General features: G+C 41.6%; 1 protein-coding gene across 1 annotated transcript in view; it reads right to left on the reverse strand.

Moving 5' to 3' along the window:
* LOC115359916 (voltage-dependent T-type calcium channel subunit alpha-1I-like) overlaps positions 1-25110 on the reverse strand; it is a 222209-nt gene that overhangs the window by 140670 nt on the left and 56429 nt on the right. Inside the window, exon 4 of the mRNA XM_030052613.1 lies at positions 13253-13350. Within this exon, the coding sequence (XP_029908473.1) occupies positions 13253-13350 (98 nt within the window). The remainder of the gene's footprint in view (positions 1-13252; positions 13351-25110) is intronic.

The raw sequence follows: 25110 nt of genomic DNA on the forward strand, positions 1-25110 counted from the left end.
CCACTAGTAACCACCCTTTATATCATTGGCTTGTTTAAACTACAACAACAAATGTGGGTTTTTCACTCGTTTGTAGCAGCAACCATAGCAGGAAAGCAAGCAACCATTTGGTAACTATATGTATCGAACATACTTTTACATTTTAAAGGGTTAGCCAAGGTATTTTCAAATCAAATTTATCATCATTTGACAGAAAAGTCACAATTTTTGTTACATCTTGAATTCCAGTTTGGCTGACTTTACAGCTTGTTATGTTGTTTATGGGCGCTTATTGGTGGAAACTGGGATATACGATAACCCTGACACCGCATCAGTGAGCCGTAGTACAAAATACGGCGTGGAAAAGGAGGGCGTTGGACCTGCACGCCATACCTGGTTGGCTAAAACTGATTGTTTTCTCTGTCTGCTCGCTAAAAATCTGCACCCACAGCGGTTTCCACAAACACACAAAAAAGACACAAAAACCTGACTGTAATGTTGCGTGGCAAAATCTCCTCCTTTTACTCAACTGCTGCACGGTGAGTTAGCGTCTTGGCGATTCTGAGCTGGAAACTGAGATAAACCATGTGCAGAGCAGCGAGGTAGCTCCGAAACACCCGCAATTTAGGCTGTCAATCAAACGAAGGGGCGGGAGCTGCACTGAGATGCAACACTGTGTCCTTGGAAACATTTCAGCTCAGAATCGTAATGAATTTATTCAGCGTCAGCACACTCTATGTCTGTAGGAGTAAAAATGTGACTATAAACAAACTGATGTTTATGCACATGGAAAAATCAGTTGTTCATTTTTAATGAAAATGAACTGAGCTGAACTGGGAATTTTATCTTTGAGAAAGTTCACAAAGAAACAAAAAATGGCAAGAGAAAACCTCGCCTGTCCTCACTGAGATTTTGACGATAATTGTAACTGAAGTCGCTGAAGCGAGACCCCTTAATGTCACAGTATTAAGAGCTCATAATAACAGTAACAGCAATAAATTTGATTTATATTGTGCAATGTCAGTTAAGTATTGCAAAGTGCATTACAAGACAAATCAGTAAGCTACAAAATAACACAAACAAGCAATCAAAACACTAAAATTGTGGTTAAGGAAGAAAAAAATAGAAAAAACAAATAGAAAGAAAAAACATAAAGCAGGCATACAAAAGTTCAACGGGTATAGAAAATAAAAACAACATAATTAAAATGTTGTAAAAAAGTTTTAGAAGTGATTTAAAATATTAAAAGAATCCTATTTCATCTTGATTTCCTAGCAATAAAAGTTAAGTTACTTTACTTAGATTAATGGCGTTAGCCTGGCTATTTGATGATGAAAAAATCACTAAGCATTGATTAAATAGAACAAATGTTTGTTTTATTTATGGTTTAATCATTTGAATCATTTGCAACAGTCTGAGGGAGGAGCTGTAAAGAGACGGAGGGAGGGAGGGGGATGTTTGGAGCAAAGAAAATGGAAAAGACGGAAGAGCTCGCTGGAACGGAAGTGAGAATAAACAGAAAATAAACGGGGAAAGAGAGGGGGGATGATGACCGCCACCTTGGCTGCTAATCAGACGGTCTCCCAGGAGGAATTGTGGGTAATGTAGTAAACAGCCCAAGCCCTTTAAGCTGTGGCCAGTGGGGACCATGCCTGGTTAATCTCCATTAGTTTCCCATTAACTGACTCCTCTGCACACTTTTAACATCCTCTTGCATGTACAGGGTGTGAGCATGCTGGCGTGTGTGTGTGTGTGTGTGTGTGTGTGTGTGTTTATGTGTGTCTGTGTATGCGTGACTCACTCCCCGTTTGCATCGCTCCAGCGGCATGGAGATTGAATTACCCCTGAGATGAGCTCTGTGGTAAATTGTCTTTAATAAAGGGGAGAATTGCATCTTTTCTCAGCCACCAAATAATGAAGGGGGAATTAACTAGCTACTGGCTGCTGATGGCGCCACTGTACACAAATATGTTTGTTAGGATCTGACCTTTCCATGCACCTGCCACACATTCTGGTGGTTATAAAGAACAAACACACACACACACACACACAAACACTCACACACTTCTGGTCATTGTCGCTTTTAAAGTGATGATCAGCATCATTTTCATACGACTTAATGTCCATTTTGCCACAATCTATCTAACACAATCACATCTCAACCTGCAGGCTGCTCACTGAAGCTTTTACTGTATATATTTCTACTCTAAACACAGGGAATCAGTGATGTGTTCATTTCTGGTTGCTGCGGAATAAGAGCGGGTTAATTAGCTGTGATAGCCAACATGGCTGAATAGATAAAGACAAGAGGCCCACACCACAGAAAAAAAAAAAAAAAAAAAAAAACCCGAACTGTATCAACAGCAAATCCGAGGAGAAAGGCGCCACGGTGGTGGACACACTGTTTAGCTGACAGCTGACCTCTGGGACGCGCGGTGCAGCCACAGCCGTGATTGTTTATCTGAGAAGTGATGCTTTGTTTGATTGAGTCAATTTGATTTTTCGAAGCCAGCAAACAACAGCTGGTCACCTGCCAAAGAGGCTGGCAGCTGAGGATCCACCAGAATTCAGCTGGCGGCTGGCGGTAATTTCACACCCAGTGTTCATCATTGAAAAATTCAGATCCCCCACGGTGAGAATCTATAACTATCCACCTTGGAGAAAACCAGCACGCTCCCCCGTCTCCTCCCCTCTGTCCCCCCTCCCTGTTTCCACCGCTGAGACAGCAGGAAGGCAAATTTCCCCCTTAAGAGCCATTACATCACACTTTCCATTAAGCAGATGTTTATAGGACATAATAAGTGCAGTTACAATAAACTATAAACACATTTACAACGTCTCATTAATACTACACGTCTGAGTCCGTCACTTCACTTGAGGCAGACAAAGAGCGGTTGATGAAGATTCGTAATAAGCAGTAAGCCAGTTTCATTCAAGCAAATGGCTTTGCTTTGTATTTAAAGCATGATGAACAACACACTCTATACTGCAGAGCATATCTCTAAAGGAGGCAGCCTAACTATACTCAGGAGTTACCTTTAATAATAAATAACTTTGTGGTGTAACTAACCAACAAAGCCAAGTAACTTATTATTTTTTTAAAGGAAGATGTACCGTACTGTAGCAGTAGTTCTAATATATATTTATTAATGCACCTCATGTTTCAATAATTGCTCGTCTTATACCATTACTACCGTATTTTACCAATTAATCGCCCGGCCGCAAATAGCCACCTGGTTCTTATAAAAGCCTGGGGTCTGCACCCATTTTGCGTATTAAACGCCCACCCGAATAACCGCTGAGGCGATTATTTGCATTATATTGAGGTAACCCAAAATAAGGCTATTCACCTTATTTTTGCAGAAGTAAACAGTTCCATTTTCTGTCAAAATAAGAGAGCTAGTTAACTTTAGAAAAAAAGGTGTACCGTAATTTTAAATCGACCGACTGTAAATATGTTGGACAGTAACTGTCATCACAATAATGGCCTGGTGCAGGTCTGTGCAAAAATAAATAAAGGCCTGCAGCGAAAAGCCACCTGGTTCTTTTAAACGCCTGGGATCCAAGTTGATTTTGCATATTAAACACCCGGGCGATTAATTGGTGAAATACGGTAATTTACTTCCAACTCATTTTCTAGGTACACTAGTGTTGAAATTTCTGTTACCTTTAGGATTAACAATAATATTCATAGAGGAAAAAGCAAGCGTAGGCATCAGACACTTTAAAGAAAGCAAGCAGACCATTCCCCTCAGTATTTAGTCTTTAACCAGGGATGGCTGAGCAGGATACAGATTAATGAGGATGCAGGGGGAAGAGGTCATGTCAGGATTTGACCTCAGATACAGTAAGCGCTCCGCCGGCTACCGTGGAAATGGAGCCTCGAAGCGATTCTCCTAAGTCAATTTGAAACCATTGAAATAACAGTCTGCTGCATCTGAGGCACACACTGCATTGTCCCAAGACGAATGGCTGCTGGAATTATGAGAAAGATCAATCGAGGCCTACAGAAGCCGAGCGGACTTCAGTTTATTCAATTTCGAAAAATGAAGCAGCTCCGTTCACTCTGAAGAGGGCACGCTGGAATTGAGATGTAGCTTCCTGCTCCAGTGTTACCGCTTCATTTAGCAGGGCTGCAGCACCACGGCGAGCACATTATATCGCCACAGAAGTGCCTTTGAGCAAGAAAAAAAGAGTCCTAATGTTTATAGTCAATGCTTTTACGCGATGTGATTTAATGTGAACCTTTATTGATCCCCTTTATGAAATTTCCCCTTACTTGTGCCCCTCCTCAGAGAGGGCAGAGGTCACGGTTACCTACAGAACAGCAACCCTGGAGCTGGTAGGTGTTCAGTGTTTTCCACATGGGGGCTTGAATTCAAGTTCTCCAAGGGCGTGTTCACATCAGAGCTGCACAAGGTTGTCGCTCCTTAAGTTAGGGGGGGTGAAGGCACACTATGCAAAACTGCTGAGAGTCAATTTGCGTGAGTCAGCTGGCAAAAACTGTGGAATAAGCACATAATATGATCGTTCAGACGATGTGGTTCTCATCACTCCCTGGTAAACTGCAACATTTCTTTTTTGGCAGTCGAGTCTTAAGAGTCTGCACTCAATTTTGCATAATACTACATAGTGCACCTTCAATCCAGTCAAGTTTACATGCAGGACTGGCAGTATAGTCCTGCATGTAAACAGGTAACAACAAACACAGGTACTCTGACTCTGGTTACTATGCAGATCAGCCTGGCTGTGTGTGTGTGTGTGTGTGTGTGTGTGTGTGTGAGGGGGGAGTAAGACATCATTCTAGTATTTGATGTGCAAGTGATAGAACTGCACAACACTCCCTGAATGTTTTTTTTTTTTTCCGAGAAACTGACGAGTAAAGAAGAAGAACGCTTCAAAAACACCTCCTCAAAATGTTTGAGGAGGTGTTTTTGAAGGGTCTGCTTTCACCAGATACTCAAAACCTGCACGGCTGCCTCCATGTTATTTGAAAAGAGTGATTTATCTTAAGAGCAAATACCATGCATCGTCAATGCTCGATGACAGCGCTGACAATTCATGGGCCGGTCCTGTTACTTGTCTCTGCAAGCCTTCTAAACTTCCTATTTATTATGTGTGTGTATAGACGCCCAGCTGAGGGACAGCCTGTCTACTCACCACACTGCACCACATTAAAATTCTTGGGAAAGTAGAAAAGCAGCTCTCAAACCTTGGCCTAACATAAAACAAGTGTTTTTCATGTCTAAACCTAACCTTTCTCTCCCTGTAACCAAGTGGTTTTGGTGCCCAAAGGCAACAAAACTGGCTAAAAACATGAATTACAAGATATGTGGATTAGAAAAGTATGGTATAAAAACATAATTTTTAGGAGACAGGGTTGTTAACATACTTTAACACAGCCAAATAGAGTCACAGTAGTCAAATTAAAGCTTAATGTTAAAATAGTCACTCATACATTGCATTTTCTATTCTAACACTTTCTTTTTTTCTCATAATAAATAAATAAATGAATAATTAAACTATTCCTCATTCCGTTTGGGGACCCCTCTGAAGTCCCTCAAGGACCCCCACTTTGAAAACTACTGAACCAGAGATTAGAATAAAGACGAGGAATAACAACAAAGACATTTTGAATAAACTGAACCAAAAAAAGAAATGTGTCGGTAATAGCGATAAACATGTGTGGTGTTAGTTTTATTTCAAGGATTTGCACGAGTCCCAGATGCTTTTCATAAGCATTTAGTTGGCTTTGGCCACACTGCAACTAAATGACCTGGAGGCATGGGTTCATGCTGGCTCTGAGTAATGTGCATGTGTGTGTGCATGTGTGTGTGTGTGTGTGGGTATGTGTATATGTATGTGCTTTTTTTTCATGGCCAGAGAGCAAAGGCAAAATTGGGATTTATGCCTCTACCAAGAGTAGTTCATTAAAGTTGAGTGGCATTTATTAGACTAGTGTGTGTGTGTGTGTGTGTGTGCATAGGGGATTAGGAATTAGAAGTGAAAGTGGATAGTGGTTCTAGTTGATTCCCCCTCAGTTCACTAGGAAATAAAGGAAAAAGAAAAAGAAAAAAAAAAAACAGTGCAGCAGTTATAGCTTTTTGCATCCCCTCTTTTTTTCTCCTCTGTAGGATCTAATCATCTCTCTCTTTCTCATCGGATCCTCTTCTCTCTCGTCCACCGTCTTCTTTGTCCCTCACTCATTTTATCTCTATTCATCCGATGACTCCCACCATCCCTCGCACTCGTCTCCTCGGCTCTATCCATCATCGTAATAGCCTGCTCATCCGAGTCCTGCTGCATCTCTCCTATCATCATCCCTCTCTTCCTCTCGTCCATCTTCGCTTCTCCTCCATGGCGCTGGATAATCCCCTCTTCCCTCCCTAATTTATCTCTCTTTCTCTCTCTTTTTCCTCCCCTCCTCCTTCCTCACTGACTTTTTCTTTTCATTTTTTTTCAACCCTCTTTAACCCATATGTTGTTTCCTGGTTGAAATGTTGCTGAATAAAGCACAAAGGAAGAGGTCTGATTATCTTTTCCTGTTGTCATAACGTTAATATCATGCATTGTTGTTATTGTGCCTTTAACTCTACTTCCTGTTTGTTGCTCGCCCACACATTTCTCCACCAAACTCTGCTACAGATAAACTAATATATTGGCTGGCGATACTGACATTTTAATATTGGAAAGGTACCTCTGTGACTGAGAAATGTCATATCTTCTAATAGAAATGTCAGCATTCACAGCAGCTGCAGCCACAGTTGCGGCAAAAGTGACTCATTGTTGTTTCTGTTGCCTCCTAATAAAGAGTTGCAGAGGATGACCTCTTCAGTGGCAACGGGAAAAAAAAAAAAAGTCTGCACAACGGCATCAACAACTGCCATTAGCTACTATAACAGTTAATTTTTATACAGCTGGGGATTAAATATTGCAAAAACAAAATCTGATGACAACCATTGTGGAGTTGATTTCAGCGGTGGTGATATCTAAGAAATGAAGATTTTTTTTTTTCTCTTTTGCACTGTTGACACACTACAGTACAAGGCTTGCAAGTGTTACTTTGGGTCATCACACTTATGATGAGCCTGAACTGAAATGAACTCAATGCTGTGCAGATGTAGGAGACCAGATGGACGAAGGCCAAAATGAAACTGAGGACACTCGGCCAAGTTTTAACTCTCTGTGGCCCCGTTTGGGCTTCAGGAAGAAGACCGCAATAAGTGCTGAGACAGAGACCGTTAGCTTTGTAAGAGAGATTCGCTTTAAGGCTTTTAACATGGAGAATGAAAATTGTCTGGCTTTAATTCATTTTTAAATAAAGTGATGGAGGCGGACAGAGCAGAGACACGCGCTCGAACCGACGAACTGACCCGTCCCGTAACTTTTTTACGGCGTGAATCGGAAATCACTCACCTGGTCCACGAATTAGGAGACACTCTGCTGCTCAGCCGGTGGAAAACAAAGCCTGTTATATTTGTACAACTCCTCTGCTTTTCTGTTTAAGTGCTGCTGCTGTTGCTATGGTTACATATAATTGATCCCTTCACATGGGACACAGCAGAGAGGCAGCAAGGAGTCGCATGCAATTTGTGTCCCCTGTCTAAAAAGCCCTTCACAGGTGACACGAGCAACATGCTGCTCTGTGCACTGGACACAATAGTGGAAATGTGGTTATGTGGTTAATACAAAAATAAATAAATAAATGAACATATACATGTCTAAATATGGTTTAAGAGGTCTTAAGAAAACACAGCTACTTCTCTTTGCATTACTTTTCTGGTGAAACTGTTTTTTTTGTTGTTGTTGTTGTTGAGCAGATGCATTTTTTGGGGGTTTAGGTGGTACAGGTTATGTTTTCAGCCGTTCTATTTATCTGTTTGTTTGTTTTTTGGTAGCAGGATATTTCTAAATTTTATAGACAGAATTGCATGAAACTTTGCAGAAAGGTTGGTCATGGGCCTGATTCACTTTTCACACTGATTGGTCAAAGTTTGGCGTGGCAGTCGGTGTGGCTTCGAAAAAACAAAGTAATGAATTGTAAAACTTCTGTTTAACTTCTGTTTTGTTAGCTTTGCCGATGGTTGTATTTTCGCCTTGTTCTGTATGTTTGCTTGTCTGTTTGTTAGCAGGATAACTCAAATAGTTACGGATGGATTTGCAGCTTTCTGTCATGCAAATAACAAATTTAATCAGATCACAGAACGGCGGGAATTCGGAAATTAAAAATGAATATAAATATCAGGCATGAAGGCCGTGATCAGATTGCGGATTGTTCAGATAGCATATGCAGAGACAGATCGCATTTTAATATCAGGTGTAAACAAGGTCTCTCTCTCTCTCTCTCTCTCTCTCTCTCTCTCTCTCTCTCCCTCCCCTCTCTGTCTTTGTCGGTCTGTTTGCCTCTCTGAGTGGTGATGCAACGCTCATCAGAGGAAAACATAGGTGGAATCTGTTTCTCCCTGCGGAACAAATTATTCTCCTGACACGGAGAGGGCCAACTACTGCTTCTGCTCCTGATGAGGGAGGGAGGGAGGGAGGGAGGGAGGGAGGAAGGAAGGAAGTATTGAAGGAAGAAGGAAATGAGGGAGTAAGAGAGGTAGTGACGGAGAGGGAGGGATGAGGGAGGAAGGAAAGGAGGGAAAGTGGACACAGAGGGAGGGTAAATCAGAGGTTCGACATGTGAGGGTGGTGCCAAGGAAAGAGAGAAGATGGTGATAGTAGGGAATGGCAGAGAGAGAGAGAGAATGAAAGGCAAAAAGATAGGGGGAAATAGAATAGGACAGAGAGAGAGAGAGGCTGAAAACAAGCAGAATTAGAGAGGTAGACAACATTAGTTAAAAAATGCAGAAAAAAGAGAGACACAAACAATGATAGAGCAAGGAACTGAGACCACGAGAGAAAAAGAGGGAGACACAGAGACGGAGATGAAGAGAAAGACAGAGAATGACAGTGAGAGAGCAATGAAAGAGTACAAAGCAGAGGCCAATGCACCAGGGACTTGCCTGTGATCACAGCCACAAAGACTAATTTAAAATCTTGCGTGCCACTGAATGCTGCTGTTTCTCCTGGACTAAAATACATACTCTATCTCCCTGTGGACACTAACATGCATTTACCTCTAGGTGTTGGCCCTGTGCATGTGCGCGTGCACGTATATTCATACATGACGCATTAAACTGACAGTTCAGCCCACGTTTCACTGCATCTGTAGTGCAACCAAGCAAATTGGCTGCACCTGCTATCAGAGAGACTAGAAAAATAGGTGGGATAGTTTATGCTGCTGAATTATGAACAGTGGGAGGTTTGGCAATTATACTTATAAAGGAAGGAAAACAACATTAACTTCAAGCACCCGCATATCCGACTTAGAGAACACTCCATGGTTCTTGAGATGATTGCCTGCTAGGCACAATTTAGACACATAAACCACAAAAGCGACTGGCAGCGAGCTCTGATTATTCTCATCATAAAGGCCAGAGAATAATCAGCACTCTCGGAGTCTAAGTGGCTGGGCTGGCGTTCGCAAAACAGTTAAGCAAGTTGGGACGTTGTTACCAAGATGATTGGGTGCTGCTGGGTGCTGAGGAGGTTTTTGAGCTTTGGATCGGCTCACTGCGGATACGATTACCTTTCCATCAATCAATTAGGAATTTTGTTTCCTTTCAAAGATTTAGATGCACTGACACATTTCACTGGAGAAGGTCAGATGGCATGGTGTAGGTAGGGCGTCCCATGTCTCGTTTAAGGGCACTTTCACATTAAAAGACCCATTGCCTGCTGCAGGAATTATGTTGATATTTGTTTTACTCTCATGCGAATAACCATGACTTAAAAAGCACCATGTTCAATGAATGTGACCAAATATATTTGCCTCTTGACATAACAGATTTATCTGCACATGCACCTGTTCCCACCAGGCCAATCTTGAATTAGATAAGCGAGTGAAAATGCCATAATCCGTTCCAAAACAGCTGTGTTTGTCAACTGCATTCGCTGTGTGTGTTGCCCGCATTAGGTGGTCATACACACCACCTGGAATCTGAATCAACAGGGATGACACCACAAGTATGTAAATGTACCTCCATCCAGAATTGAATATAAAAAAATGAGCCCCCTGATAAATTCCAATGCATTTTTTTTCTCTCTCTCTTGCAGTATTGTGGCAGTATTACGTGCAACTGGGTTTTTTTTTTAGATGTATAGTCGTCATGAGAAGTGCAAAAAGTATCAAAGTCAAGATACATGGGCTGAGATCCTGCATATTAAGCCACATGGAGAGAATGCATCACGTCTTACAGGCACTGGCTGGAGAATTGAATTTACCAAGCCTGTCATTTTATATTGAATACTGTTTCTGCGTTGATGTTGGATTTCTCTCAAGACAATAAATGGTATGGTTAGGGAACAGATAGTGTGGGGAGATTGACCTCAACCGGTTCAATAGACCTCCCCCCATTTCCTGATGCAGCTTGAACTTTTGCATCCCAATTTGTAATTTCTCCTCCAGTCCAACGAGTCCCCAGCAACAAACAACATTGTTAGTCAATTCTTTCAAACCATCCAATAGCACAGATCTGCTATTGGGAAAGAAACATCGCCGATTGCACTTTTGTTATTGCCACCCCTCTGCTGTGGATAATTAGTTGTATGGTTGCTGTTATAATGTAACATATATCGTTTATACAGTGGTCCCTCGTTTATCGCGGGGGTTACGTTCTAAAAATAACCCGCAATAGGCGAAATCCGCGAAGTAGTCAGCTTTATTTTTTTACAAATATAGATGTTTTAAGGCTGTAAAACCCCTCACTACACACTTTATACACTTTTCTCAAACAGGCATTAACATTTTCTCACTTTTCTCTCTTGTTTAAACACTCTCAAAGTTCAAACCTTCGTAGAAAAATAAGTCCAGTGTTATAGAATGAACGCATTCTGTACTGTACAGGAGACACGGCACGGAGGAGATTGATTGACAATGGTCTACAGTCCCTTAGCCAGTCAGGACGCAGAACACAATGCGTGGGCTCTCTCATAGCCAATCAGGACGCAGGACTCAATGCGCTGTCAAAAAAAAAAAAAACAAAAGCATGCAAAATTGCACTAAAAAAAATCCGCGAAACTGCGAGGCCGCGAAAGGTGAACCGCATTATAGCGAGGGACCACTGTAGTTGTAACGTTAGTAAATGACCAGTGATGACAGAGCTCATAAGTTATACACAACCAAGGGATGTAACATACTTATCTGCTGTTGTGCAGTTGCTAATTCCTTACTCCCCTTGTGTCACACATGTACAGTCTGATTATAAGAGCAGTAAAACTTCCATAGGAATAACAGGGACCTGTACTTCCCTGTTCTGCTGCCTCTGCTCAGTTTGCTCACACTGGCACCTCTTGAACAGCAGCGTACAGCCAGCGACTGTGTCTGACTCTGAACCGGTTATTCACTGCTGAGCGGCACTGCAGGCTCTCGCCTCAGTCACTCACTTCGCTTACACAGTTCAATTAGCCAAATGAAGTTGCTTGGTGGAAATCAAATACTAGTGTCTGACAGGACGTACTACTGTTGCGTTTATCATACACGCAGTCACATTATACTCTAAAGAGGACAGAACAGCAGGCAAACTTTCATCATTTCTCTTCACTCTGCTCACGCCGGCTCCTCTTGATCAGCAGGCGACTAGAAACATCTTTAATTGAGCCAGCGACTGAGCCACTGAGCCGAGCCGGTCCTTCACTGCATCTGCTGAATCGGGTGCCACTGCAGGCTCTCGGTTCATTCACCGACTGATTCGACATTAGGGCGAATAGTGCCTGGTTCAGTTAAGGAGGTGACTAAGTCCTTATTATCCAACAGATAGGATTGAGTTGAGCCTGTCATTTGATTCAGCCACTCGTTCATTGAGTGAATCAGCACTCCCATGCCCAGCTCAATTTCTGGGATTAAGTTGAGTCCTTTGGTTCACTGACCAAACCGCATCTGCTCTGCCGACTGATTGAGTCCTGTTCAACTGATTATTCAGTGCCGTGAACAAGAATGAGAGCACTCTTTGCTTGTGCCCGAGTGATTTATGGTTATTATCATTTATTTTATTATGTATTTTTTGCATTCCTGCTCACTCAATAGCGAGATAAGGGAGTGGGAAAGAGAGCGAGAGAATGACATGTAGCGTCACATGCTTGTGAATCGAATCAACTAACTCACTTGACAGATTTGTTCTTTTTTTTTTTTTTATTTGTTCTTTTGTGAATTGGTCAACGCAAAGAACCCACGACTGTTTGTTTCACCTATCCCTGAATAACAAGTTTCTCAAGAGATACTGTTTCATCATCGGACATCCTGCCAAGGGATCCCACCAAATCCAGGCTCTCAATATGCCAAAAAACAAACACTATTTCAATTTAAACATTCATAAGGCAGTGTTATCACCACGGGCCAGAGTGGTTACAGAACATCACAGTTGTAATCAACTCAAAGTGAAATCACACTCCCGCCAGCCAAGTAATAACTACTGCGTGTTTGCATCTCATCTGAATGTGTTTGCAGCCGGGGTATTTCTGGATCAGAAAACACATCAGGATGCGAGTCAGATTCAGCACCAAGGACAGCGCCCGGGCTACTGGGTCAAATGTACAGCCCCTGCAGCCGCGGCGGGGAGCTGGCCGTGGTGCTGCATGACACACACACACATGAAGAGGATGGTAACACTGAGTGAAGTCTGGAGGCGAAATGCAATGTTTGGTTTTGACTGCTGTTCTTGTAAAGAGACATCAGTGAGCTTCAAGAGTTTTGATGTGCTGAAAAACACTTCTATAGAGTGTCTGTGCACACAGTAGTGTAATAACCACGCTCATTTTATTTGATACGCTTGGATTACAGTGTTTACATCCATGGAAGTGGGACATTTGGATAATATTCCCATTTTCAGGCAATTTTGCATACTGGTAGTTTTTATAGATTTGATTAATGGGTGCCTGCTCTGCTACAGACTTTATTCATTTGAGATGAAGTCAGACAACTGAAAATACAATATAAAAATTTAAATGATTTTTCAATATGTATGTGTGTGCCTAAGAAAAGCTTCCTGTTTAATTGGAATTTGGAAAGACATGGTTTATTTAAGAATTTGGGGAGCAATTTTCCCCTTGGGAAGCTAGGTTCATTCTTGAACATTTACTTGAAACACTTCAATATTACCTTTGATTGTAATATAAATGCTAAATGTTCACTGCCGCGGTGAGTAAGTGACTGTGACTGTGACAAAATACTCACTTGGCACCCTGTTGATGGCTTTGAGAGGCCGCAGTACCCTCACCGTCCTGATGGCGGAGAAGTTGATGTTCTGCAGGTCCAGGGAGTACTCCACCATTCTGGTGAACACACACACACACACACACACACACACACACATATAAATATATTAACAATCCAGCTACTCCTACATCCCCAGAGTTTGTAAGGTGTATCGAAGACAGTGGAAGCCAACAGCATTAGAAAACAAAACAACCACCATAAAATCCTGGTGCTCAGAGGACGGCAGCTGCATCTGAACTTCTGACTTATGTTGATTTTTAATCTACTCCACCTTCCACTGTTCCCTTAAAATAGCGTAAACAGAAACAACTGAACCTTTGCACAGTTGGGGTCTTGTTTTGTTGAGCCTAATATGAATTAATGAGTGTGAATTGAAGAAAACAAAGTATTGATAGAAACAGGCTTGCTAAGTGGAAGACTTGGAACATTTGTTTCTCTGTCCCTGCTTCACACTACTTAGTTACACATGCTGAGGGAGAGAAAAAAAAAAAAAAAATGAAGTCGCCTGTGCTGGTCTGGACTAGTCTGCACATTTTGAGGCAGTTGGAGCAGACGGTTGGCACAGAAAACTGGAAAGTGTATTATGGGTACAGACTTTAAGTCCTCCTTCCATGATATAACGTCACCTGACTCAGAGATGCTACAATTATATCAAACATGTATGATTTTTATAAACAGGAATTTGGACGTTATCGAATGGTATAAACTCACAGGTGAAAAAGTCTCCTTAATCGCCCTTGGGGGCAATTGAAAATTTCCCCTGGGGGAAAGAGCCATTCTTTCACAAATGTTTGTAAAGGCAGACTGCATGGCTAGCTGCTTGATTTTATACACTTGTGGCAACGGGACTGAATGAAACACGTGGATTCAGTGATTAAGAGGTGTGGCCCAGTATGTCTGTCCATATAGTGTAATTCTGATTCTGAAAATTGCAAGAGAGAAAATATATATACAGGAAATAGGGGAAGGAAAATTAAGAACAGAGAATCCCATCTGTGATGCAATGAACAACAGAAATGGAATAAAAATGTGACTAAACTGTGGCAGGACCATGAGATCCTGTGTATCCTGTGTATTATGAATACCAAGAGCTATCTAGGAGCTATCCCTGAAAGTTTTGGTGTGTTCAATGTGCACTTTGTGATTTTTAATTTATCAAAAAATTTGCAAAAATGAGTTAACAGAGTACGTACACACTCTTTTACGATTATAAAAGTTGTGTGGTGTATCCTCAGGATTGCAATACAACATAATAAAGTTCTTTGTGGGCATTCAGACGTTTTGACATTCGTTGAAGATGGACATTAAGATGAAGATGTCAAAGTAAGAGTGAGTGAGTAAAGCAGACCTCCTGTGTCCCTGCGAATTGGACATGCCTGGTCTAATTATTACCACATACTGCTACGGGATCAAAGTGTATTCTGTTTGTTAGCAAGTTTACACAAGTACGAGATGCTTGGGAATAAACTGCCAACCACTAGAGAGATGAAAGCAAAACCTTGTCAAGGGGTGGGGATGCAGAGTGGATGATGGAGGTGGTAAACAAGCCTGAAGTAAAGCTAGGTGCTGAATAACAGAGGAAGAGAATGGAGGCACAGAGCAGGTGTTTTACTATCTGACCTATTTCTGGCAAATTATTACAAAGACAACCTAGTGTGTCTGAAGAGTGAGAGAAAGAGAAATAGAGAGGATATAAAATACAGAACAAGATACAGAGCAGATGGGCAGAACAGACATAAAAAAAGAGAGAGAGGGAGATGACAGGAGACAGAGGAAGAGTGAGATGAGGATGGGAGAGATCACAAACCAAAGGAAGTAAATTACCAAGACATGATTAAGTCTGATAGAATGATAGCAATAAAGCAAGGCTGAGCAAGAGGCAGAGAGAGAGAGAGAAAGAGAGAGAGAGAGCCTGAGGGTTTTATCAAGTGTTGGAGATAATAACATGAGGAAAAGAGACAGACAGGGGAGTGTGATATGCATATACCTGGCTGAACAGAGGAAAGCTGCTCTTGGGCTGTCAAAAGGGAGGGGTTGAGAGTTTTCAAAATATGGAAAAGAAAAGAACAAGAAACCGAGGCAAGTTTCTCCTATTCCACACACACACACACACACACACACACACACGCACATACCACTCCAAGATATTCTTGAAAACAGTAATAACAAGCTCATTTCACTGAGGAGCAGGAGAGCCTTCTGGGAGATTTTCGAGTGTGTAAAAAAAAAACGTCAGCCAATTATCTGCTTTCAGCCTTTTGACCTTTTGACCCCTTGTGAACATCTGGCCAAGAGGCTTACAGGTCATTATTTTTTTTTTTTTTAACAGCAAAATATGGAGCTAAAGTGAACCTGGAAATTTTGAGTTTTTTGTTTCAGAAGTAAGAAAATGCTATTCAAAATTCCATAGAAACAATATATTAGCACTAAAGCATAGGCATGCTGAACAGTATATCATGCGGTTCACTTGCAGTTTTCACAGAAACTGCAGGAAAAAAAAAAACTGAAAAAAAGCTAGTAGTGGACACCCAGTGATATTTGAGATATGAGTAGAGTAGCCAACCCTGCTTTCCTGAAAGATTGACTTTCTATACTTCCTATGGGAAAATACACAGTGGAGCAGAAGCTAATGGAGTGGCTCCCTATAACCGTAAAACACAGCAGCCTAAAGGTCTACTCATCCTCTGATGTTCCAAAGGGCTTTTCACGGTTCAAAATGGAATAAGGTGTGTTTCAAATTTTCAAAGTTGAAAAAAACAAACAAAAAAAAAAAACACTTAATTATGCCAAAAAGTCATGCCAAAAATATATGTGTTGGAGGAGTACACACACTAAAAAGTTAATCATGCAAAAACTCCTGAGAAGTTTTAAAGTTGAAACCTGCAACTATGTTCTGCCACAAAAAAAGAAATCTCTACCTTTACAAGTCATTCAGTCTCAAGTGAAGTGAACAAGTGAAAAAAATGTGCCAGAGAGATGAAACGATCCCACTTGCTTCCACTGCATTTCCATTGCATTGTTTCAGGAATTTTTCTGGGAACAAGGTCAAATATGTTGAAAGACGGCAGAATAAGGCAGATCAGCCCAACAGTATCAAGAAAAGAAAACTCTGGATCATCCCACTGGCAGAATTACTTCGCTTGGTTTAAGAAAAACAACATTTTTGATATTACATATGAGACTGAACAGCTTGGTTAAATGAAAATTTTAAAGTAGGTCGGAAGCTGCCCGACCTACTTTAAAATTTTGCACGTGGATCGAACTCACTGATATCACACTTCCCTTTGGATCGAAACCTGGTGGGCTGGAAAACAGATGTTTTGACTTATAAGTCCCAGCAGGCTCGAGTGAACGGGGTCATGTCGTAGCCGCCATGTGCTCGCTCCACTGCCTCACATCTTGTACACAAACAACTGGAGGAGTAAACATATCATCAAGTTTGCTGATGACTCCATTATTGTCTCTGACTGTGACCAAGTGGTGTGACAACAACGTCCTTTAGCTGAGGCCAAAACCAAAGACAGGGTCATTGACTTTAGGAGGACTCCCCAGACGCCCCAACACATTGTAATCAATAACCAAATTACCAAAACAATCAATGAACGCACAGTCAGCAAAGGCTTTTCTTCTTGAGGAAGATTAACTTTTTTAACATCAACAGGACGATGATGTCAGTGTTTTACAGGACTTTTATTGAGTCTGTGCCGAGTTGGCCCTCTGGCGAACAAATCCAGGCCGAACAAAATCATTAACGTAGTCAGCAAGGTCACAGTGGTGAAAAGGGGCCAGTTGTCAGACCTTTTTTAAGAGACAAATCATGAGGAAAGCCAACATTTCAACTGTCTGGCTCATTTTCTATGTGCTGAATTTGAGCTCCACGCCTCAAGTCAATACTTTACACTTTAGACAAAAAACTTCATTGTTCTTTATGCCATCACCTTGTTCAATCAGTATCACTGACCTGGACTATATACAGATCTTTTATTATGAACTGATATCAGGAAAATGGTCCTACATGTATATGTTCTTTGTTTGCAATAAGTATTTGATTTTTTTACCTGACTGCAAAACAGATTTCCCATCTGGGACAATAACGCAATTTAATTCTTGGAAATCCGTCCTCAGACTGACTTGATGGCTCTCAGCTCCATGTGGCTCATGAGGAGCAGCTCGGAAAACCCCGGGCACGCTGCTGCTGACAGCCACAGGAGTTGGGAGGTAAAACTTGCAAACTACACAAATGCATGTTGTATGCATGTACAGTGTCTACAGTGTTCACTCACTGAGCATCATCATGGCTGTAGTTCCTGTCAAGACTTAATTTTATATTTCACAAGTCAAAATATGCCTGTTTTAGAAAATAACTTTGACACAGAAGTAATCCTGGCTGGAACATGAGCCTGGTCTCAAAATGTGGCTCAGACTGAGAGCGTTCATCTGCCAGAACTTGTTTTAACAGCCACCTGCCCCACATGCTGATAGGGCCCTTGAGAGTTTTCCCAAAATGCACTTTTTCCAGTTTTCTCTGATGAATTATCAGAAAACATACGACACCTCCAGAACACTAATGCTGGTTTCTGTTCCCCTGTGTCACAGACATTAAACTGCTCCAGTTTTACAGCTGAAACTTTCATTTTTCCCAAGATACTGATGCTCAAAGTTGCTTACAGAAAAAATCGTGTTGAAGAAAACCAGATTTTGGTTTAGGATTGTGACACCGAGGATGGATGTAAAACTGACTTGGCTGCAGTTTTGAACAGCGCTCAAGTTTGTTTTGAAAATTTCATGTAGCTACCTCTGTTAGGAATTAAGTTATTTAAAAAATAATAAAAAAAATGTGAATAAAATCGACCTGTGTCTCTGTGTCTATTTGTGTCTATCTGTGTCTCTGCGTTGACTTTGTAAGTAGTGGTGCCATGTCGTGTTTGGTCTGAACACTCTGTAACGTCTGCAGCCAGAACATGTTAGCATCAAGACCAGAACAAAAACAACAGAATATATTTCTGACAGGAAGCAGAAAGCTCACTGTCCAATCAAAACTGAGCTACAGGTGACGAATGGTAAACCCAGGGCTTTCTGGGAGGCCGGGGTTAATTAGTACGAGTGTGAATGTCGGTGTTAATTAACAAGAAAGCTCCATGTTGTAACTCCCCACTGAAAGCAGCAGCTAGCGCTGACTGGACGCTAATGGTTTGGGGGAATGCTAACAGTGCTAGCCAGCTGGTTTTAAGCTCGATGAATAACAAATGAGAAGCAGCTGAGAAGCTGTCTGATTTACACAGTGGATCATGTGGATTTGCTCCGGAGCTGCTGTAAGGCTAATTTTTTCACTTTGACAAAGCTAGGCTAAAGACTCCCATAGACTTCAAGTGTTGATGCTAAGCTAACCGGAAATGCTACCCATAGGAACTGAACCACTGGACGAACAGAGGTGAAAATGGTGTCCAACACCTGCCCTGCGTTCCAATACTCATACTACTATACTATTTAGTAGGGAAAAAAAGAATTAGTATGTCCCAATACATACTAAACTACATACTTTGTAAGGGCAGCTGCAGTACATACTAAAAGTAAAAAGTATAAGTATGCGATTTGGAACGCAGGGCTGGTCTCAGTATGGGGAAGTTGGGAAAGGGGGATTTCGCCCAAAATGCTGGAATATTCCTTTAACTCTTTCATGCATGAATTATGAAAGCCTGAATCAAAAAATTTTTCTTATGTGTTTTTACTCTTCTTACGGGCATGAACATTTTTTTAAGTCTCCATACTTCTTTAAGGATGTAGGACTGGTATTATCACGTCATGATACTAGTATTAAGATGTTTTCAGTAACAAGAATTGACAGTCTCTGCATAAACCTCAATGGGGGGGAGCAGCAGAGAGCATTCTAACAGCTGATATGCAATTCCACCATAGAAACCATTGCATTTAGGAGAAAATGACTTTAAACAGCTGTCCACTGTAGTGACCGCTATGCGCCAAAGGGTTAAACATGCCGACCATGAAAAGAAAGTTTGGAGTTTCCCTAGAATACCTTGATACCGTCTCCTACCTGTGACTACAGAGGTCATTCCCTCAGTTCGTGGCTGTGATCTAATTTGACAGGTGGTTTTCTAAGGAGGGTGCAGAGTGGAAGCAGCTTCCACTTCCCTAATAACTGAGACAGCGAAGAAAAAAAAAAACAACAACTCATGGAGACCCAAAATAACCCTACATCTGGGAGCTGAAGCGCAGAGTGGGTGGGAATGGGTCAATGGGACTGTTTGTGTTGGTGTGTGTGTGTGTGTGTGTGTGTGTGTGTGTGTGTGTGTGTACAATAGTTTGTCTAGTACCCCAGGGGAAAGGACAGAATGGACTAGACTGAGATAAGGGAGGCTAAAATTGAAGTTGGATGTTTCCCCAGCTGCTATTTCAATCACTGGTCAGAGACAGTGTGTGTGTGTGTGTGTGTGTGTGTGTGTGTGTTTGGTGGTAGGAGGCGTAAAGAGGATCTGTCATTTTGGTCAATTTTTAACAGCATTACAGATAAGGCAGTTTGTCCTGTTTTGGAGACACAGACCCACACACACATAATCACTAACACACATACACACACACACACACGCGCATACATATACATATACACACATGCATATATAGACACATAAACACAATAACTTACACATGCATGCAAAAAAAGGCACACACACTCACTCACACACACACATATAGAAACATCACCAATACCGCTGAAACACCATTTAGACCGATAGCCTCAGTCTTTCACACATACACACACACACACACACACACACACACACAGACATACACATTATCTCTCCATCACTCCTTCTCTCCCTCACACACACACACACTCACGTACAAAAGCTTGAGGAGTGTAGTTATGTAAGCAGTGAAATCACACATACACATGCCGCACACACCGACACACACACACACACACGCAAGCTTTTACGCACACACACACGCGAGTCAACCTAAATTTAGTGACTGTCTGTGTTGGAATTGGAACTCCTCTCCGACCAAACACCTTCATGAATATTTGAAAGAGGGAACTAGATTACTTTCGTTACGAGCGCGGCGTTGGAGGGAAAATGTGGATTTTTCAGGCGATTCTTAAATATCTTCCTCCCCTCGGTTTTTCGCTCTGTTCTCTTCAGGGAGCGGCTCCGTCTCCGCTGGGTTTCTGTTCGCCCCAAAAAGTGCCTTCACAAGTCGGCGTCATGAAATACTCTCGCAGGAGTCGGTCAGGTGCTGACAGTCTCACAGAGATTTCATCCGTGGGACGTCCTGCTGGCTGCATGAGGCTCACAGCATCTCCAAGAGCTGAACTCAAATATGTAAATATATACATACAAACACATCGCATTATGCATGTGCTTTTGCATATAAACAAGAAAAGTTTGAGTTATTAAATACAGGAAAATGCAGAAAAGATAAAATAAGTTTTTCTTCCACCGATTTTTTTTTCTCCTTTGCTGTGATTTTTGATCTTTGACGTAATTCGATTTTATACATTTTGAATCCTCCTTTGTGTTGTCTTGCTTCAGAGATATTACTGTTTTATGTTTAATATTAAGAGTTTTTTTTTTTTTTCTCCTGTGATGTTCAAAATAAAGCGTCAATCATCCATTCATCCACCAAGGCTAAAAGCTTAAAAGGCTCACATAGCATTTTATTTATTATTTTTTCTGCTGCAAAGGGCTGCAGAGAACTCTGCAACTACTTCAAGAACAGCACTAAAAACTTAATCTATAATTTGTTTATTATGTCTGAGGATGCAGTTTTGTATCATAGTTTCATTGCTGGTGTTTGTTTCTATCTCTGTGTTCATGTTAAATCCAATTTAACAAGGGAAGAAGCAAACTTTTTTTCTCCACTGGCAAAATTTGCCACTGATTTCTAAAAAGCATAGATGCGGCCATTTTAATTTTAAGCAAATGAAACACATAAAACCTCCCTAGCACGGTTGTTTACCTGCTACGGCAGTTTAAAGAGTAAATAAATTTTAGCGGCCAAGACAGAGACAATCAAACCTCAGCGTGGAGCAAATGCAATTTTACGGGAAAGAAAAAAAATATATGTACAAACATTACTCCCGCTGGCTTTTACCGGCATTAACAGCGAAGGCCATCTATTTTAAAGACACATTAAGTTAACATATATCCGCAAAGAGCCATTTCGCTGTTGATCCGGTCTGTGGATGGTCTCAGAAAACAGAACATCGCCAAATTGATGCATTTAGCCCGTTCCACTGACTGTATACAAGCCAAATAGGTTAGAATAAACTAATATGGCAATTACCCGCAACGCTAAATGTCTTATATTAAGCCAAGAGTCCAGGCCAAACCCCTTCTGGAGGAGATAGCATCAATTATTAAAATGAGATTAATGGGCGCACTAGATCTTCTGTCCCGGAAGGAGTTTGCAAGGCAGAGGAGAGGGGCAGACACACACACACACACACACAGCAACTTACCACATCTCTTTTTTTCCACACTCAACTCCTTCCCTCTCTCCCTCTCTCATTTTTTAGCCTTCCCTTTCCTTTCTAAGAACTTGACTTCCCCTAAAATACTCGCTCCATCACTCTCTTCTTCTCGTCTGCTTCCACCTTTTTCAGCTTTCCTGTCTCTCCATCTTTATTTTTTTTCTTTCTCCTCCTTCGTCCTGTGCTTCCCTCCATCTTCTTGTTTCGAGTGTGTGTCTATTGTTCCCTTCTCACGCTCCTATAGTGTGCATGGTGTGAGGGCTTTAATGAGCCTCTGTTACACCTCCAGCTGGGTACAGATGCTCACACACACGTCTCTGTTTGTGTGTGTGCGTATATGTGTGTGTGCGTGCATGTGTGTGCCTTGTCAGAGTTGAGAGCCAGCTGTCTCACTCTAGCTGGAAGCATTTCCCATCTCTACTCACACATGTTGTCACCCTATCTACTCCTGTTAGTCCCTACACACATCACATATCTGGCACATGTGTACACAGTGTGGGGAGATCCGGTCAGGAAGTGTGTTAACCCGCTCTTTTCTAACAAACTGGACAGTTGCGGTGGGTTTCACCTCATAAATGTCAAGTGAAAGGCTGTGAAAACTCCCTGTCGATATCATGACCATGACACCATGACGCCTCTGCAGAAATGAACCCGGTTACTGAGCTGCAGCATCAGTCAGAAAACTGAACTGGAACTGGAAAACATACGGTTTAAAATTTGCCATTGTAGCTGGTGTCATCCAAAAATCGAAACCTTCATACACAGAAAAATACAGTTTTAATGCATTTGCCAAAGAGCTCCACCTTTACTGTCAAGGAATTTCCTCTGGAGCTGTGGGTCACATTTAGGCCCTTTTGAGCTGCATCGATAGGACGTACTGTCTCCAGGCTACCAAGGCCATGAGTCTGGGGCACGCCAGATATAGGGAGACGAGGCGCCTTTCATGAAGACAGAGGTGTTGATCTCCAATATACTTGGGTAAGGATTCTCCTTTAAAATAAGGCATGCCAGTGAGCAACCAACAGAATTGGTGTGATACTACACTTTGTTCACACTTGTAGCACTCACACTCTCTTCTCCTCAGCTGAGCATCAATAAACATCCGTTGCATAAGACCGTCCTCACAATCTCCTGAGATCCCCTTCACTCTGCAAGCTCACCAGAACCTTAAGTGGTGTAGGTTCATTATGTCCTAAGTAAATTACCGTAACGTTTTTCTTTTTACGGACAATTTTAGAAAACAAATGTTTTACCTTCTTGAATCTTCCGCCTTCATCAGAAGCGTCACCAGAATGTTAGATGGTGACGTGCCTTATCAGCTGGTGTTACGGAGGCGTGACCTGTCTGTCATAATCCACCGTTGGTAGCGGTTCTCCTCCGTGCGCACGACTTTTTGGATTATCGAGGCAGTGGAGATTAAAAAACATGCAAGCAGGAAAATGAACTGGGACGAGGGAGTATATATGCTGTCGCACACCTGGGCCGCAGTCCTAGGGAGGCGAACTGACAGCAGGAGGTGTGACCGACCTGTCAAATTTGACAGAAAGGTCACGCCTCCGTAACACCAGCTGATAAGGCACGTCACCATCTAACATTCTGGTGACGCTTCTGATGAAGGCGGAAGATTCACGCCGAAACTGTCAAGAAGGTCAAACATTTGTTTTCTAAAATTGTCCGTAAAAAGAAAAAGCGTTACGGTAACCAGAACCTCGTTCATTTTCACATTTACAAGTCATTTACTCTCACATTGTTGTCATTCAGTTTTAAAAACTCTCTCTTTTTTTTTTTTTTTTTAGGAATATCTGCCAGTGGGATGAGTTGTTTCCAATTGCAATTTCACCTGTTCCAGGATTTTTTATTTATTTATTTTTGGAGCAAGTATAAATATTTTGAAACAAGGCAGAAACAAGCTGATCAGCATTGGAAAGAAATGGGGTTATTTATCCCACTGGAAGATTTTATCTCTTTTAAGAAAAATAGATTTTAACACTGTGTATCAGACTAAATAACTTATGGAGATAAGATGGAGACTCTCTGTAGTGTATGGCTTTTACATTTGCTTTTCGTGTCTGTTGTGTCTTTATGATGAAAAATCTCCTGCATGGAGGAAGTGATTTGTTTTACCTTCCAGTGTGTTCCTTAAATAGAGGAACTAGCGCGAGTTGCAATAGCCAGCATGGCTGAAAAGACTAAGCAAGACCAAGACTAAGCACCACCCACAGAAAGTCACGCCTGATCAACAGCAAATACACGGAGGAAGATATCACAGTCTCACAGTGTGTGATTGACAGGTGATCTCTAGCAAAGTGAAGTGCAGAAACAGCTTACTAACGAGCACTTAGCACCACATATGAGGCAGGGAATAAAATGTTGCTGATTTACCTCTTTAAGTCAATTATCTGTGGATTCCTGAAAAATCTGCAGTGCGTGTCAAATTTCGAGGCTTGTTGCACCGTGCTGAAAGGCAGCAGCAACACCGATCTGCAACCTGCAGCAGCACAGCAATCTAACCAGGGAACACTGCTGCAAAATTTCAGCGCTGACTACTCGTTTTTGCTATAGACACTGACACAGTGTCTATATCACTGTCCTGGAAGAAAAAATGAATTGTACAACACAATTACTGTAATCAGAATTATTGTTTATATTGTATGAATGTAAACACAGACACACATGTACATAATGAGATCGACACACACACACGTTGACAGTGCTCAGATGACTTTGCTGTAACTAGTGAGTTGATGCATTTGTTTTTCCGTTTTCGTAATTGAAATGTGAACGATGTTACACTTAGTTTTCTTGTTTCGTTTCCTGCTGCGGTTTTTAAAGGAGCAGAATTAAGATCTCCACCTGAAGTGCCGTCTCATTCTGCTTTATGTCAGTCACTCTGGCTTACTGTGCTGAACTGTACTCTTAGATTAAAATTTAAATCATTTTTCACAACACACTTGGCATAACGATTCATTTTGCTACAGCCTTTTGATGTGGTAACACAAAAGTCCTCCAAAAGAGTGATTTTTGAAATAGAGGATAATTTTGTAATGGAGCTACTTAATTCTAAAGAAACAGTCCACCCAAAAATGAAACATTTGTCATTATCTGCTTACAGCTGAAGCGCCTGTATTAGCAGAACATAAAACGAGGTGGGTTGCACGAATCCACTCATGTTCTGCTCAGTGAAGGCTTGAGTTCTCTGCTCATGACCAGCCGTGTTTACACCACTGCAAATAGGCAAAGAACACGCAAACCAAAAAGAATAGTGTATTACCAAGCTCTTCAAGCTGTTACTGAGCTTTATTCCCTAGCTCTGTTATTTTGAAAG

This window comes from Myripristis murdjan, chromosome 1, assembly GCF_902150065.1.
Source record: "Myripristis murdjan chromosome 1, fMyrMur1.1, whole genome shotgun sequence".
NCBI classification, from domain to species: Eukaryota; Metazoa; Chordata; class Actinopteri; order Holocentriformes; family Holocentridae; genus Myripristis; species Myripristis murdjan.